This window comes from Rhinolophus sinicus, linkage group LG01 (genome assembly GCF_036562045.2).
Source record: "Rhinolophus sinicus isolate RSC01 linkage group LG01, ASM3656204v1, whole genome shotgun sequence".
Taxonomy (NCBI): Eukaryota; Metazoa; Chordata; class Mammalia; order Chiroptera; family Rhinolophidae; genus Rhinolophus; species Rhinolophus sinicus.
In genome coordinates, this window is record NC_133751.1 from 180,429,639 (window position 1) to 180,445,298 (window position 15,660).

General features: G+C 44.3%; 1 protein-coding gene across 5 annotated transcripts in view; it reads left to right on the plus strand.

Moving 5' to 3' along the window:
• KIAA2012 (KIAA2012 ortholog) overlaps positions 1–15,660 on the plus strand; it is a 94,754-nt gene that overhangs the window by 18,592 nt on the left and 60,502 nt on the right. For 2 of the 5 annotated variants that reach the window (XM_074340240.1, XM_019726826.2), the window contains exons 5-11: positions 2,435–2,571; positions 3,658–3,841; positions 4,476–4,618; positions 7,136–7,304; positions 9,807–9,923; positions 12,794–12,955; positions 15,405–15,515. In XM_074340240.1, coding sequence (XP_074196341.1) covers positions 2,435–2,571; positions 3,658–3,841; positions 4,476–4,618; positions 7,136–7,304; positions 9,807–9,923; positions 12,794–12,955; positions 15,405–15,515 — 1,023 coding nt within the window. The remainder of the gene's footprint in view (positions 1–2,434; positions 2,572–3,657; positions 3,842–4,475; positions 4,619–7,135; positions 7,305–9,806; positions 9,924–12,793; positions 12,956–15,404; positions 15,516–15,660) is intronic. The other 3 variants (XM_074340253.1, XM_019726825.2, XM_019726824.2) reach the window with 2 other exon arrangements.

Sequence of the window (15,660 nt, forward strand, 5' to 3'; positions counted from 1 at the left end):
TTCAAAAATCCTACTGTCTCCAGTTCATATCCTTAGACTTGGATGCCCTACGATCTAAAAACACTGGAAGTGGACTGCAGTACTTCCACTTTTCGGGTGGGTCACCACTGCACACCTAAGGGATCAAGTGACTTCCCTAACTGACGCCATATAACAAGGAGCTATCATAATCAGGCAGAAAACAGAGAGGCAATATAGAATAAGCAATTAAACATGTGGCTCTTAGTACCAGGTGCCAAGCCATGTGATCTCTCTAGACCTCAGTTTCCTCCTTTCTAAAATGGAGATGACCATTCCCACCTTTACCTCACAGGATGGGATGTGGGAGTTCAGTGGGATAATGCAGTATTGGGCACATAGTAAGTACTTAAGAAATGTTATAGACCTCCCTCGTTTTTTTTTGTTTTGTTTTGTTTTTAAGCATAATTACGAACTAAGTGCAATACCCAATTGCCCATGATCTCAGGGCCAAAAGTCAATTTATAAAGAACTAAGAACAGTTAGTTCAGAGGCTGCAACTTGAACGCTAGCTGACGGTTTTATTGGTTTTAACTTTATCTCCCCTTGGCCTCCCTCTCTTTCCCAGACACTTTATTTGGAAAAGTAGCAAAAATCTTGGCTACAAATCCCAGATCCCCCAACAATGTTATGCTGGCCAAGTCACTTATGCTCCCTGCATCCTTAGTTTGCTCATCCGCCCAATGGGAGTAATGATATCTGCCTTCCACCCTCTCTGTGCTGTTGTGGAAAATCTCAGGACAGGACAGAGGGGGGAAGAAAAAAAAAGCTTTCTAAGAGCTCTACATTGCTATCAAAACTCACATCATTTGGGTAATCTGAATCCATATTTCAAATATAGAGAGAACGAGTTTTGTGGTTTCTTTTCAACAACTGAATGTTCTAATACCTTGCTTGCAAGCCTGTTTCTATTAAGCATAAACAAATGAGCCAGAGCTGATGTTTACTGAAAAAAATCTTGGTTTCCTTCGCATAGATTGAGTCATGTAATCAATATCACCTGGGATACAGCCATAGGGAAAATGCCTCGCTATATCTCCCTACCCACAACACCCCCTGCCCCAACTTAGGCTGCCATAGAAGACTGTTCAGCAGGCGAGTAGCCATTTGGCTAGAGTTTCACTTCCCCTACCCTCAGAAATGCATTTGGTTCCAGGAGAATCTGACTGGGAAGAATGAACCTAAAGTCTGGCTTGACCCCAAAGGATCATTCTAGAACACACAAAAAGGTCTTTCATGCCACAACCTATATGGAGTTGAGGTCCTCTTGGTGACAGGCCTAATGTGGCCCTTGACCTCCTCAGATTGAAGGGTCCTCAGGGCTCATCAGGTTTCCCTGGGCAATATAGCAGCCATTGGCTGCATGTGGTCACTAAAACCTGAGCAGACTCCTCTGAACCTGAGCTTGAGCCCACATCTGTTCCACCAACACTCTCAGTATCTGCTTAGGCCCAAAGTCGGCTTAGGAGCCAATGGGCAGAGGAGGGACAGCTGGAGGGAGGGAGGAGCCCCACAAGTGGGCATTTGGCTCTGGACCCAAGGACACCAAGGATGAGAATGACGTAGAGAATGATGAAGGTTGGGGAGGATAGAGGGAAGGTGAGGCTGGTTGGGAGCCTCCAGAAGCCCAGCACTCCAACACACACAGAGGCCCTGAAGGCCTCCAGAGCCCCTGCTTGAAAGACAACCCCACATTGTTCCGCAGAGCTGCATGCTGAGAGTGGAGGTGTTGTGAAAGCAGCTCCATACAAAGACGGTTGCCAGACTATTTCAGCAATAAATCTACCTTGAGTAAGTGATGAAAATAGCTGCAGGACCCTTTAAACCATCGATGAAAGATTTGTTAACTATGTTGGAGTCATCTGTTGATTCAAATCCTTCCTAAGAGTTGTGTAGACAGGATAAGTTCAGAAAGCTAAGCAGCCATCCCTCCACAGTGCACTGGGCAGAGGTTTTTCCACAAGTAAACAACCAGCAGACAGCCCAGGAAATCAAGCGCCTCAGACCAAGCCTTTTGGTGACAACAGAGCAGGGCTGTAGGTCACCCTGCCATGATGACACTGTTACCCACTAGTCCCTCACAGTTGACAAAGGGCTGTCACATTCATTATCTTATTTGGGCTCAGACAACTCAGCAAACAAGTGAGGGCAAGAAATCAGTATCCCCATTTTACAGATGAGGAAACTGAGTCCAAGAAAGGAAGACTCAAATCTGAGCCTCCTGGGAAGGGCAGTTCTGTTCCTCTAACATGGCTGCCACTTCCCTGGACGCACTAGCAGAAAAACAGAAGTAAGGAGGGAGGCGGAACGAGGGCCTTGATCAATACTTTTGCTCAGAAAAGCAAGACGGGAGGCAGCTAAGAGCACCATGCCCATCTCTGGTGTTACAAAGCTGACCCACTGCTCACCTTTGCAGGTCAGCAGGGCCAGGATGAAAGGGAAGCTGGGGCCCGTGGACACGTGGACCGGGGTTCTGTAGCCAAGAACCACAGCAGTCAGGGGACTCATTTGCCGCCACTCAGGAAGCAGCCTTGGCAGGAAGATGAAACCCAGGTAGAGGTATCATTTCTAATGAGCTCCCATCTATCATTGTCCTTCTTGACTTCAGGGGGGATGGTCTTTCCCTTCACCATTTCTTGGGTCCTCCAGAGAAGAGAAGAGTACTTTTGAGCCTATTGACCATTGTTTCCCAAAGCGTTACCTGTGGAATCCTAGCATTGCCAGATGATCTATGAGAAAACAAGAGTTTCATGGCCAGATACACTTGGAAAATGCTGCATACCATGTTCTCCTCACAGAGAGTCACAGTGCCCACTAGAATATGGACCATTTTTTAGAAGTTCTATAGGTGAAATAGCCAGTTTAACTTTAACTTACGGTTTTTCAAATTTATTTAACCACACATCTTCCCTAGACTCATCTAGGCAATTGTCGTCTCTAGAAAAAAAAGAGCTCTTGGCTTTAGAGTGGGAAAGGCCTTGGTTTGAGTCCTACACCTTACTAGCTGTGGTCCAAGAAATTTAATTACCTCTGATCCTGAATTAGCTAGTCTGTAAAATGGAGCTGTTATCATATATATATATATATATATATATATTTCACAAGGTCACTCTGAGGATTAAATGGATTACAACATAAAAATGCTTTCGAAACTCTAAGGCTTGTGTGTGGGTGTGTGTGTGTGTACAAGATGACAGTGACTCAGAGCAACACAGACAACACACACTCCTATTTGGAATAAACTTGCATGACTTACAAGGTCAGATGCCAATGAGTATAGGAACAGGGAGAAGAGAAGTGCCACACGAGGAAGGGGAGAGGGAAGAGGCATTCGATTATGATGGATAAGGACAATTATTCCAGTGCTTCATTTCTGATTTAAAAATTTTATTGCAAGAAAGCTCTATATATCTATCAGGCATGGTTAAACGTCATTCTTGCTCTCATTAATAATGAAATGTTTTATTGTAATAAACAGCATTAGGGATCTTGCTATTATAATCATGTTTTTCTTCCCAGGCTGCAAGGGAGATTTCATCCTTGGAACCACAAGTCTAGCCGCAGGTCTGACTGTTAAAGGAACCTGCTCTGTTCCTTTACAAAGCCTGTTTACAGGAATGTGTATCTGTCGTTCCCTAGGACACGTCAATAGAGAAGCACCATCTTATACATGCTTCAAAGGAAAGCCACAATGAAAAAACACAGCAAACCTCCAGGAGGGCCTCTGGGCATGCCCAAATTGGTCATTCTTGGCTCCTGAATGACAAATCCCACGTTACATTCTCTGGCGGCGCCTTTCCCAATAGGAAGGCAGATCTCAGTGGTAAGAAGCCAAGCATGTTGCTTGTTGATCTGGGTAAATGTAATCATGCAGAGTTCATTTGAGAACACTGAAGCAGGCCTTGTGTCACTTCCTCATGTCACTCACCTTAGAAAATCACAGCCAAAGTTCAGTTGGAGCTGGGAATGAGACTGACAGGCTCTTCTTCGCCTAGTACTCAACCGCAGGCATTCTGCAATCAGATTGCCTGGGTTGAAATTACCCCCACTTTATAGCTATGCTCTTGGGCACATTATTCAATCTCGCTGAGGGTCAGTTACCTCATCTGCAGAATGGAGATAATGCTAATACCTCCATGTGGTCATTGTGGGGATTAAGTGAGTTAAGGCATCTAAAATACTTTGCACAATTCCTGTCCCATATTTCACACTTAATACATATCAGCTGTTATTATTGTTACCATTCTCTCCGTCACCTTATTCAGCCAACAAGAACCCAACCAGATGACGAGATTAGGGCTCCTCAAACCTGCCCCAGCCAAAGCCACGGCTGTCTCAGTGTCCCAGCACTCTCCATGTTATCTTCCCATCAACCCCAAAGTGATATAAGTTGAAAGTCAACTGTCCTTCCCCATACCTGCAATGAATAAATTCTCATCCCCAACCTGTTTCTACAGACAAACAAGGGAAGATGAAACTCCACCCGGGCAGAAGCAGCCACTTGTTACAGGAGCCTCCTGCTGAAAGATGCCTTTTCCCTCCTGTAGCATCTGCCACTGGCTCAGAAAAAAGCACACCTGGGGAAGTGAAGCTGAAAAAGGTTTTGTGTGTGTGTGTGTGTGTGTGTGCGCGCGCGCGCGTGATCTGGCATTTGAAAGATTAATCTAGAAACAAGCTGACTCAAAGGGGATGTCTCAGAGAACTGGCCTTACTTCTGAGCTTGCCATGTGGAGCTGGAATAAAGCTGTAGTAAATAAGTAAATGTTGCAAATGGTGAAGTCCAAGGAATTTCAGCTGCCCCTGATTCTACCTTAAAGCATGTGATGTTACTGCACTCTCTGGTGCCAATAGAATCCTTTGTTCTATTAAGGGGCTGGGGGTCATCTATAAACAAGTAAGGACAGAATCTGGGTTTGTAAGCCATAGATCCACTTCAAAGGGAAAATGTTGGAGATCTCAAATCCAGCAAAGGTTTTGCTTAACTAAGGGTCTGTCACCTTTGAAAATGTAGGGTAAATTTTGCTGGTTTATGAACCTCTTCAGTAGTCAAGTACACCTTCTTCTTTAGGGGTGTCCTTAGCTGTCTCTGGCCTGATCCTGCCTTGCAATTCTATGTGGGACTTTCGTGGTTTGGAGGTACCTGTGCTGAGCAGGAACGAGCAGGGGCTCCAGAAGGCTCTACCCCAAAGCAGCTGTGTAAACTTACGCAGGACACTCACCCCTCTGAGCTGCAGTGACCTCATCTGTGTGCACAGATAATAATGCCAACCTCATAGGGCTCATGGAAGGAAGAAAGGAGATGATGTGTTTTGGTGAAAGTATCTTGTGTCTGCCTGGGAACTGTAGCAATGTTAGTTAATTATGCGAATTCCTGTCATCTGCAGTGGCCCTGAAGGAGCCATGGGCACTCCTGGTGATTCTGGTACCAATGAGGGAGGTTGTTTTTAGTCTGTGCAGGATTTTCTCATGTTTCCTGTGTCTAAGCCGATCTGAACCTTTTTAACCACCCCAGAAGTGGCCTCTGTCTTCCCAGGTTCCTCTGCACCAGGAGTAAACAGCAGGTTTGACCTGCCAGAGTCACTGCAGGCCTAAGGGAAGGCCCCCATCTCACACCCCAGGTCAGCCCAGAACTGAGCCAGGCTCAGAGGACAGGAGTCCTTTCCCTCAACTCATGTATATTATATGGCTTAGCAGAGGAAAGCAATATTTTCCACTATATTAAAACTCTGTAAATTTTTAATTAGAATAAAGAAATTAAGGCTTGGCTTGTCAGCCATACCTCACACAAATCATTTGAGTTTCCATGTAGCTTTCTCAATGCAAACCTTGTCACACCAAATGCACAAGGTCAGTATTCAGAAAAGGGCAGTTGGTGGGCAGCTGGCACCTGGACAGTGAAGGTTTCCAGGAACAGAAAGATCCTATGTGCATGCATTTGGTTAGTCATTTTCTTACTGTCTCAAAATTATCAATATTATGCTGCATGTATTCAGTTGAATTTCCTTCCTCATTCAACTCTAAACATGTAGGATGCCTATGTGTGTTTCTGATCACTTTTGCCTTTTTGAGCACTAAAAAAGTGGGAAACGCTTTTTTTTTCCTCCTGTGAAATTGAACTCCCTAAACTCCAGCATACATATACATTTCATAGAGCCAATTTCATATGTTAAAAGCTGCAAACTAAAAGAAATTTTCAGCAACTTCTGAATAATTGGAAACAGGCTCTAAGTACTGCCCTTAGTCTCTCTCTCTCTCTCTCTCTCTCTCTCTCTCTCTCTCTCTCACACACACACACACACACACACACACACACACACACACGCACTCACACACCCCACATTTTGGAGTTTTTTGGACACAAAAACTGTGCTCAAATTGTGGCTGATTCTGACACACAGTGATTCGTTTTAGCTATGTTCACATTACAGAAGTGTGGAGATGTGTAGATATTCTGCTAGTGGTGAGTTTGGGTATTAAACATAATGAAAAAAGAGTCTACTCTCAAATAAATATGGTAGAAATAAACCTAGTTCAAACACTATTGTAACTACATATCATTAGCTCAATCATCACGGCAACCTTTTGAGGTAGGTGGTATGACTCCCATTTTATAAAGGAAGAAATTGAGATTTAGAGAGGTTACGTAGGTAAGCAAACACAAATGTGCATTCATTCCTCTTCTCTGCCCTTTCTTACCTAAAAGTTTGCAGTCAGTGCTCCACACCTTGTTTTTTACCCTTAACGACATATGCCGAGATTTCTCATTCTTCACATATAGAAATCTTAGTTATGTCATTTCAATCCAGCTTAGTTTCCCTGGCTGCAAAAGAAAGACTGTATTTCCTTTCAAAGACTCTTGAATTGATCATGTTTCTACTTCTCAGAAGCATGAGAAGCTGGATTAACTGGGGCAGAGCCAAGATCCCAAGAAAAGCAGAACCACTCTAGTAAGATGGCCGGCTGGTTAGATTTACTTCCCCGCAGTGGTACTGAAGCTACACCCAGCTGCTCTTGGTGCTAGAAATACAGTACGATACAATGTCGTTTGTCCCCTGGAGGCAGCAGGGTTTGAATATCTGCCATGTTGGTTTTTGTTTTGTATTTAAATTTTCTCCAGGCTTCAAAGGCTTTGAAATTACCTCCTATCTCAGAAGAACAACCCAGAGTCCTGGACCCCCTGAGGAGTCAATTTAAAGCCAATGAGCCCCCAGCAGAGCTTCTCATCTTCCCAGTGGAGATTAATTTCCACACCCAACACCCCCCAAAAAAGAAAGCACACAGAAGAGGTAGGTCATCTGTGGATGGGTGCTCCTGAGGGAACGATGGGGATGTGGGTCCTGCTAATGCCACCCGCTCCTAAATCATGGCTGACCCTCCCCAGAGTCATCCCTTTTAGAGAACTTTCTATTAAAAGGAGAAAAAAGGGTAAAATCTAGTAGGTCTCTTCTGGTCATAGTCAACTCAATTTTTTACATATTTATTGAGTCCTTCTTTAAACAGTGCACTTTGCTATACTGTGAAAGAGAAAGAAGGATGGGAATACACATAAATAAGTCCAATGCACCATAGGTATTATAAAGGTACAAGACTTTTCAGTCAGCTTATAAAAAAATAAATACAATACCGACTAACATGGAAAGCAAAAAAAAGGAAACAGGTTAAAAGGAGGAGAAAAATAGATGTTATCAGATATCTGGGATGAATTCATTGCATTGGGTAAGCACCAAAGTTAGCTGAGTTTCCTGGCAGCCAAGGTAAAAAGGATATTTGGATCTTGGATCTTCATTTTATGAAAGAAAGATAAAACTTTATCTGAATAACCATTTTCCTGATTTTGAATTAGGTTATTAAATAACGTTAGATGATCTCTAAGATCCTTGTCAGAGCACAGATGTGCTTGTAAGCAAAGTGCTAAGAATATATGGGTAAGAGAGAAATCAGCTCCAAGTGGGGATTTAGGAAGACTTTTTGGAGGAGACTTTTGAGAGACCACTAACCCTGCACTCCAAGGAGAAATTCTTCCTGACCTTCACAAATCATTCCACAGCAACCTTGTCTAAGATACATTCTCACTCCTGGAACTTCTCTGGGCAGCCTGAAACTAAAGGTGACTAAACAGCTGACTCTAGTTTTGACGGGGGGGTCTTAGTTCTGAGCTTTCTCAGCAAACACTTTCCCTGATTTCTCAGAAAGGTTTTGTTCTAAGGCTGTTTGAAATTCTCACTATGAAGAAGAATGCCTAATTGTTGAGCTTAAAAGACTAGTCAATGGAAGGGTGTATGACAGAACTTCTGAGGTGATAAAAATATTCTAAATCTTGGCTAGTTGTGTGGATATATACACTTTTCAAAACTCATTAAATTGTACACTTAAGATCTGTGCATTTCATTGTATGTAGATTTTGTGCTTCAAAAAAAATGATTTAGCTTCTTAAAAAAATACACAGTATTTTAAATGTAGGTTTTATTATTTCTTATTCAGGCATGGTGAGGCCAACAGATCAGGAGACAATTGCCATTGAAAAGATAGTTTCTATTTCCTCCCAGTTCCTGAAAGGAGGTGTTATGCCATGCCATGCAGGGCCACATGGGGAAGCACCAGATCGGTTAGGAGGCAGAAGGGCTGGGGGAATGGGAATGGGCAAGAGTCTTTATTGCAGGTTTTGCAAGAAGGAACTTTTATCTCCCTTTTTTTGCAGTGAGGCAAGAGAAGCAGGCTAAGCAGGTTTCGGATTGGCAAGTTTGAATAGTTCTGGTGGTTTCTGGGCACAGTGGTCATCCCTCATGGTCTGGTACCTGACCCTGGGATGCTTAGGGTAGATGGATAGTGGCCTGGGAGTGTAAGAGCTCCATAAAGGAAGTAGTTTGGGGTTAGGGGCTCCGGATTGGTTGGTTTGCATATGAAAGGCATGCTCATAAGTGGTCCTTTATTACGTCTAGGAATTGGTTAGCGCTGGGAGGGACAGTTTCACTAGTAAGGTCCCAGAGGTCAGAACATCAGAATAAAAAGATATGCATAATACACACCAAAACAAGACTATTAATGGGATTAGGTTAAATCCTGACTATTTCGCATGATAACCCTGGCAAGAAGGTCGGGAAGACCACCTGGCCATCATGAACCACATTCTTAAAGCTATTCCATACCCTGAGCTTGCCAACACACTGCCAAATGAAAAACAGGAATAAAGTACATAGAAAGTGAATCCACTGAGGTCTTTCTACTTTTGTATGTCAGTGAGAATTCTTTCAGTAACAAGTGTCAGAAGCCTAACTCAAAATGTCTCAAGTAAAAAAGAAATGTATTAGCTCATGTAATTGGGTAGTGCAAGGAAGAGCTAACTCCAGACTCAGTTGGAGCCAGGCCTCAGAAAATGTCATCTGGGTACCATTTGTCTAAGTCTCTCAGCTCTGTTAGCTTTCCTCTCAAGCAGGCTATCCCCATGTGGTGGTAAAGATGGTCTCCTGCAACGTTGTGCTAACCTCCTACTTGTGAACTCCAGTAGAAAGGCTCTGCCTCTGAAAGCTCTTGCAAAAGTACTGGAATAGCTTCTGATTGGGTTATGTGCCCACCCCGGGCCTAATCTCTGTGGCTAATGCAATGCGGTACTCATTAGCCTGGCTTCAGCCACATGCCCTTCCCTGGAGTCAAGGAATGGACACAGCTCCACCCAAACCATATGGTGTAAGCGGGAAAGAGATGAGTCCTCTCCCCCACCCCCCAAAAAAGAGGCAGCTGACAAAAACCACAGACATTTACTACAACTTTGCTTTCTCCTCAACTCCCAGGTGCTCCACACCCTGAGTCAGGACCAGAAACAGAAGAAGCCAATCCTTTATGGAGACCCCCCCTGAAGCTGCCGGAGTTAACAGTGGACTCGGACAGGGACATGCTCTCGCCTCATGGTAGCTACTCCCCCTCTCCAGCATCCCACAGGAGTCTCACCCCAAAGGGGAGCAAGGCAAGACACGCAAGGGTCCCGACAGCCATGGAAAAGGAGGCTGGAAGGGAGGTTAGCTCCTCCCTGGCCACTTGAAGATGGCTTTTATCCAGGCAGCAGCTGCCTGCACCAAGGTGCTGCAGTAAAACCAGCTTAGTGTCTAGCTCAGAAGATCTCGTTATCATCCCCCACTAATATTTTCCAGTTGCAGATGTAAAACAGCCCCAAACTTATTTAAAATGTACTGCATGCCCCACAGTTTATTCTACCTTTTTAACCAACAAAATTTCATTTCTAATCTGTTTAGGAACATGTATTTATTCATTAAAAAGTCCATAATATCGATTAAAAACCCTCACTCCAATCTTTCCAAACATCGTATGTGCATTTGAAATTACACATGTGGGTGTATATTTATATGTGTTGGATAGATTGAAGATAAAGGACCATACATAGAAAGCTCCCCATTTTCAGAAAAAACAAAAAAAAAACAAAAAAAAACAACACCTTTTTTCCAGAAGGACAAGTGCAAGATGACAGTATCACGGACGTTAGGTGATCTCTGACCAGTGGTAATCAGAAGCAGTAGGATAAGTATTGGTATTTAAGGAGTTCCTCCTCTCTGCCAGGCACTGTCCTTAATTTTTAACACATAGTATCACATTTCCTCCTTACAACAATCCTACCCTGATTTCACAGATCAGAAAACTGAAGCCCTGAGAGATAAGTAATTTGTTTGAGGTCACACGGCTATAAGTGGCCCAGCTGGCAATGGAGCTCAGGCCTTCTGGTGCCAGAATCTGAACCCAGATTAGGACCTTCTGAGGACATTTCGGTTTTGAGAACTTCCTCTGATTGTTAAGTCAGGGGCTTATTTACTCCATCTCTTAAGCGAGAGTTAATCATCCTAAAGACTTTGAAAATTCCTTAAAAAAAAAATCGGACATGGGCAAGGGTGCTCTGTCTGCAAACAGGTAGGAACGCAGCTTTCTACGTGGCCTGTGGGCCACCACATCAGGAGCACAGCCTGAGCCACTGAGATCCATGGCAACTGCGTTGAATTTCGTCTTGGGTATTGCTCCACTCACACTTGGGCATTGCCTCCACTTGTTTTGAGTGCTGTGTCCCCCAGGGACCAAGTATCTCGAGCTTGTCCATCCTCTGCCACCTGCCTAGGGGAAGCTAGTCTAAGGAGACCCTAATACCTTGGTGTGAGTTAGGTCAGTATATGACCCACCTACTAGGAGACGCAAAAAGAAAGGAATTCAAAGAGGCAAGATTTCCATACAGAGGTCCCTGGGACAAGGGTGCTTAGAGCTGGCAAACAGGACTGTCCTATTGCCTCAGAGGCTGCACAGACCTGGATTATTTCACTTCTGACATCATAAAAATGAAGCCGGTTTCTGTTTATGCCCATACACATTTTGTTTTATTGCTGAACCATGTGAGAGTAAGTTGTGGATTATGTACATTTTATCCTTTATCGGCACGTATCTCCTAAGAGCAATGATATTCTCCCTCATAACTACAATGCAATGACCATCATCAAGAAAATTAACACATAATGCTATTTTCTAATACATAGTCCATCTTCAAATTTCTGTAATTATGCCAATAATTTTCCTTATGGTTTCTTTCCCCAATCAATCCAAAATTCAACTAAGGATCATGCATTGCGTTTAGTTGTCACTTCTCTTTAGAATCTTTTACTCTAGAACACTGCCCCAGTCTTGTTTTTCATGACGTTGACATTTTTGAAGAGGATAGGCTAGTTGCTTTACAAAATTACCTTCAATTTAGATGTGTTTGTTTCCTTGTGATTAGATTCTGATCAAATATTTTTGGCAAGAATAGCAGATAGGTGAGGTTGTGTCCTTCTCAGCACATCACATCATAGGACACAAAATATCCCTTTATATGTATTTCATCTGTGATAACTTGTTCCATTATAGGTGATGTTAAATTTCATTGTTTGGCTAAAGGTGGTATCTGCTAAATATCTCCATTATAAACATACTTTTTTTCCCTCTGTAATAAATAAGTAGTCGGTGATATTTTGAGACTGTGTGGGAAACCAGCATTTAAACACAAACAGCAACAGTGTATTGAACATGAAATAAAGACCACTCTCTCTGAATAAGATTAGAACAAGGTCTCAATCACTTAGATTACTGGGTTTCACCCTCCCTAGAACAGTCCCCGATGGTTTTAAGAAGAGTCAGAGAAAGAGAGAACAGAGGTAGAGGGAAGGACCTACTTTGTGGAGCATTATCATCAATCCCATTACCTTGTGACTACTATCTGGAGAGTGCTACTTTGTACTTTATGACCTTGAGGAGGAGGTCGTGTGACCTTGAGGAGCCATGTAATCATTGGTTTTGCTTAGAGATATTGCTTTGTGGTTGGAACTCTGTAGCCAATAATCCCATGAGTTCTAAAGCTTGGGTCCCCTAGTTAGAGCCCTTGGAAGGACTCTGCAGCCTCCCTAGTCTTTCTTGTATCTTAGGATACAAGTCCTAAGACTTAGGATACAAGTCCTAAGACTTAGGAGCCCATCAATAAAATGAGAACAACCGTCACAGCTCAATTCCTCCCAGTTCTTGGAGGCTCCCCAACTGAGCACTGTTCTAGCCAAGCAGACTATCACCTTGGCCATGGGAGATACCTAGCCTCTGCTCTTAGTAGAGCTGGAAAAGAGGGATGAACTTGAGAATGAGTGGAATAAGCCATCCTACACACTAAGAACCGTAAACCAAGTTAGAAAAGAGGTTCCTTCTCCTTCTTACTGATACAGAAGTTCTCTCACTCATGCTTTTTCTCCTTTTGCTTTTGAAGATAATGATGTCCCACCCCACAGAGTGACTCCACCACTGTCCCTGATCAAAGAAAGAAAAAGTCCAGAGGGCCAGAGGGGCTGCAGGAAGTCAGGCCGCAGCAGCCCTACAGACCCCCGGAATGAGACACAGTCCAGGGGAACACTCCCAGCAGAAGGACAAGGTAATCACCCTGAGGTGAACTCCCCTTGGCTTATCTGTGGCTTTGGGCTCCTTTTAATTAATCATCTTCTAGAGCCAAGAGGCAACCGTTGTCCTATAAGCTGTCTGAAAGCCACCCTTGAAAAGGGGATAGCAGCAGTGCTTCCAACGATGTCAGTGGGATTACTATTCACCATGCATATTCCTTAAGAGTCAGTACATGTTTGAAGGGTTTGCTGCACCAACACGCTCTGCCAAGCTGTTCTGTGCTTTCCTCACGCCTGGAAGCAGCATGTGATGACACAGCTCCCTGCACTCTGCAGGGAGACACGCTAATGGATTTACCAGGAAGACTCAACTCCAGGCAGACTCAACTCCGAGCCATAACCCTCCCTGGGGCAAGGGAGCCTGGGGACACTACCGATAGGAAATGCCCAGGAGAGAAGTCACCCTCCAGCCCAGGATAGAGCCTGAGGCTGTTCACAGAGAGAGAAGGATTCCAGATTTCTCCTTAAGGGTAGGGCAAGGTCACACCCTCTATAACTTAGCCTCACTTAGCCCCTTCTTATCCTTAGAAGCTGACAGTCTAGGAGGAGTGTAAGATGCTTATACAAGAGCAATAATGCAAAGACAGTATAGTAACAGCTTCCATGAGGACTTTGATTTAAAAGCAGCTCATAAAGCTAAAATTGCTTAGAGTCCAAATTGCCCCTGAAAATCCCATGGGGGTGCTATGCTGGAGACGGACCAGAAACTGCAGCCCAGCCAGCTATTCCTTCCTCTTTGGAGTCTTGGGCTGCTTTCTCCAGTTGAGCACCAGATGAAGGAGATGGTGTGTGTTTGGGAGCCAGACAAACGTGAAAAAAGTATCTGTTAACAGCAGAATCACACTCAGGGCTGCAAGAAACACTCTGAGAGGCTCGTGGGAACTGAGGGCCACCAAGAAGACAACAGGTATCACATCTTTCATTTTCATCTCATGCTCACTCACAGTCGGATGTGTCACTATTTAAATCAGTTCCCCCCCCCCTTCTGCAGGCCCCCTCCAAACATGTATACTTGAAGACTTGTAAGCATAAGTTAAATACATAGATCCACAATTAAACACGTAACTCCAGTGTGTTGGCAGCTTTTCTGTTTAAGGCTGAAATGGTCAAAATTAAACCTCTTCCCTCCTTCCAACTAATTGTCTCCCTCTCTCTCTCCTCCCCCAAAGACATCATTGTTCAGTATAAATCGCTTCAGAGACAGAACCTTTCTTTGACAAACCCTTCCCTTTTATCCTTGCATGGTAATAATGCTCTCTTCATTTTGATACAAATAAACCAAACTTTAGTTACTACATGACAACATCAGGGGCATTCCTAGGAGGTTGTATAGTCCAGGACAAATCACACTGCATGCACACGCACACACGCACAAACACACAAACACACACACACACACACACTCTAACTCAGCCATCCTTATAAAGGGAGAATCTGATTAGCATGAAGGCCAGGGCCATGACTATGACAAGAGTGCAGCCTGAAACCTCAAGTGTGTAGGTTGGGTGTGTGTAAGTGAAGGTATGTGTGAGGGCACTTGTGTGTGTAAGGGTATGTGTGCGCTTATATGCCGATGTGAATCTATGTCTGTGCTAGTGTGCACGCATACACACTGTGTATGCATGTGTGTGTGACCACAGGTACGCACGCATATCTGCCAACAAGGCACATGTATTGCTGTGTGTGCTTGTTCATGTCTGGTGTGTGTATACACACACGGACAGCTGCCTGTGTGTGTCTGTGCACATCTGTGCATGCTCGCCTTATGGGTGTGCATACATACATGTATGTGTATGCACATCACTGGGTAAGTATGTGAGTTCGTGTGTCCATGTGTGCATGTCATGCCTCTGTGTGTGTGTGTGTACTTGTAAACATGTACTTCACTGGTGACCAACTCTATCCCTGATCCTTTTGCCTTGGAGATGCAACTGAGGGAAATATAGCTTCCTTTTCCTTCTTGGCCTGAGCCCCCTGGAGTCATTCAACAGTCCCAGCATTTGGTCCAGAGGGCATGGCTATACACGCAGAGCACTGCACAAAGCAGAAGGAAAGCAGAGGCTAGAATCACCCAGGGCTACACTTACCTAGAGGAAGGGTCTCTTACCTTTATACAAGGTGCCCCTCTCCAGCCTAGCCTGGTCCCTGTGGGGCTGCTTAAACCCAGACGGGTCACCTCTTCCAGACTCACAAAATCATGGTATAAGCTAGTGGCAGCTCCACTCTGGTCATCCCACCTTAACCTCCTGTAAACAATGGCTCTGCTCTGGCAAATCCCAGGGGTAGGACTGAACCTCTGGTCTGGCAAACCCCTGAACACACCAGCAATTCCCCACCTGGCAGTCAGGGAGCTCAGTCCAGGTTCAGCCTCCCTCCCTGCACTGGTGCTAACTAACATTGCCCACGCTTGTGCTTGTTTTCAAGAAGAGTCCAGAGACCCCACACTGGGACGCTTCTTGCTGGGTCCAGATGGAGAAAACGTCTGCCTAAACCTCCCAGCACCTAAGCAAACCAAGGAGCTTCTGTTGGATGAAGGTAAGATGATACATCCCAGGTCAGCCTCGTTTTCATAGGGGAAGATTTTACCTGTACCTTTGAAAACTTCCCAGCAGCAGAGGCATCATTAAAAACACATGCAAGTCAGCCAGTTTCTCCCTTCTCGCTGACACAAAGGTGCTTC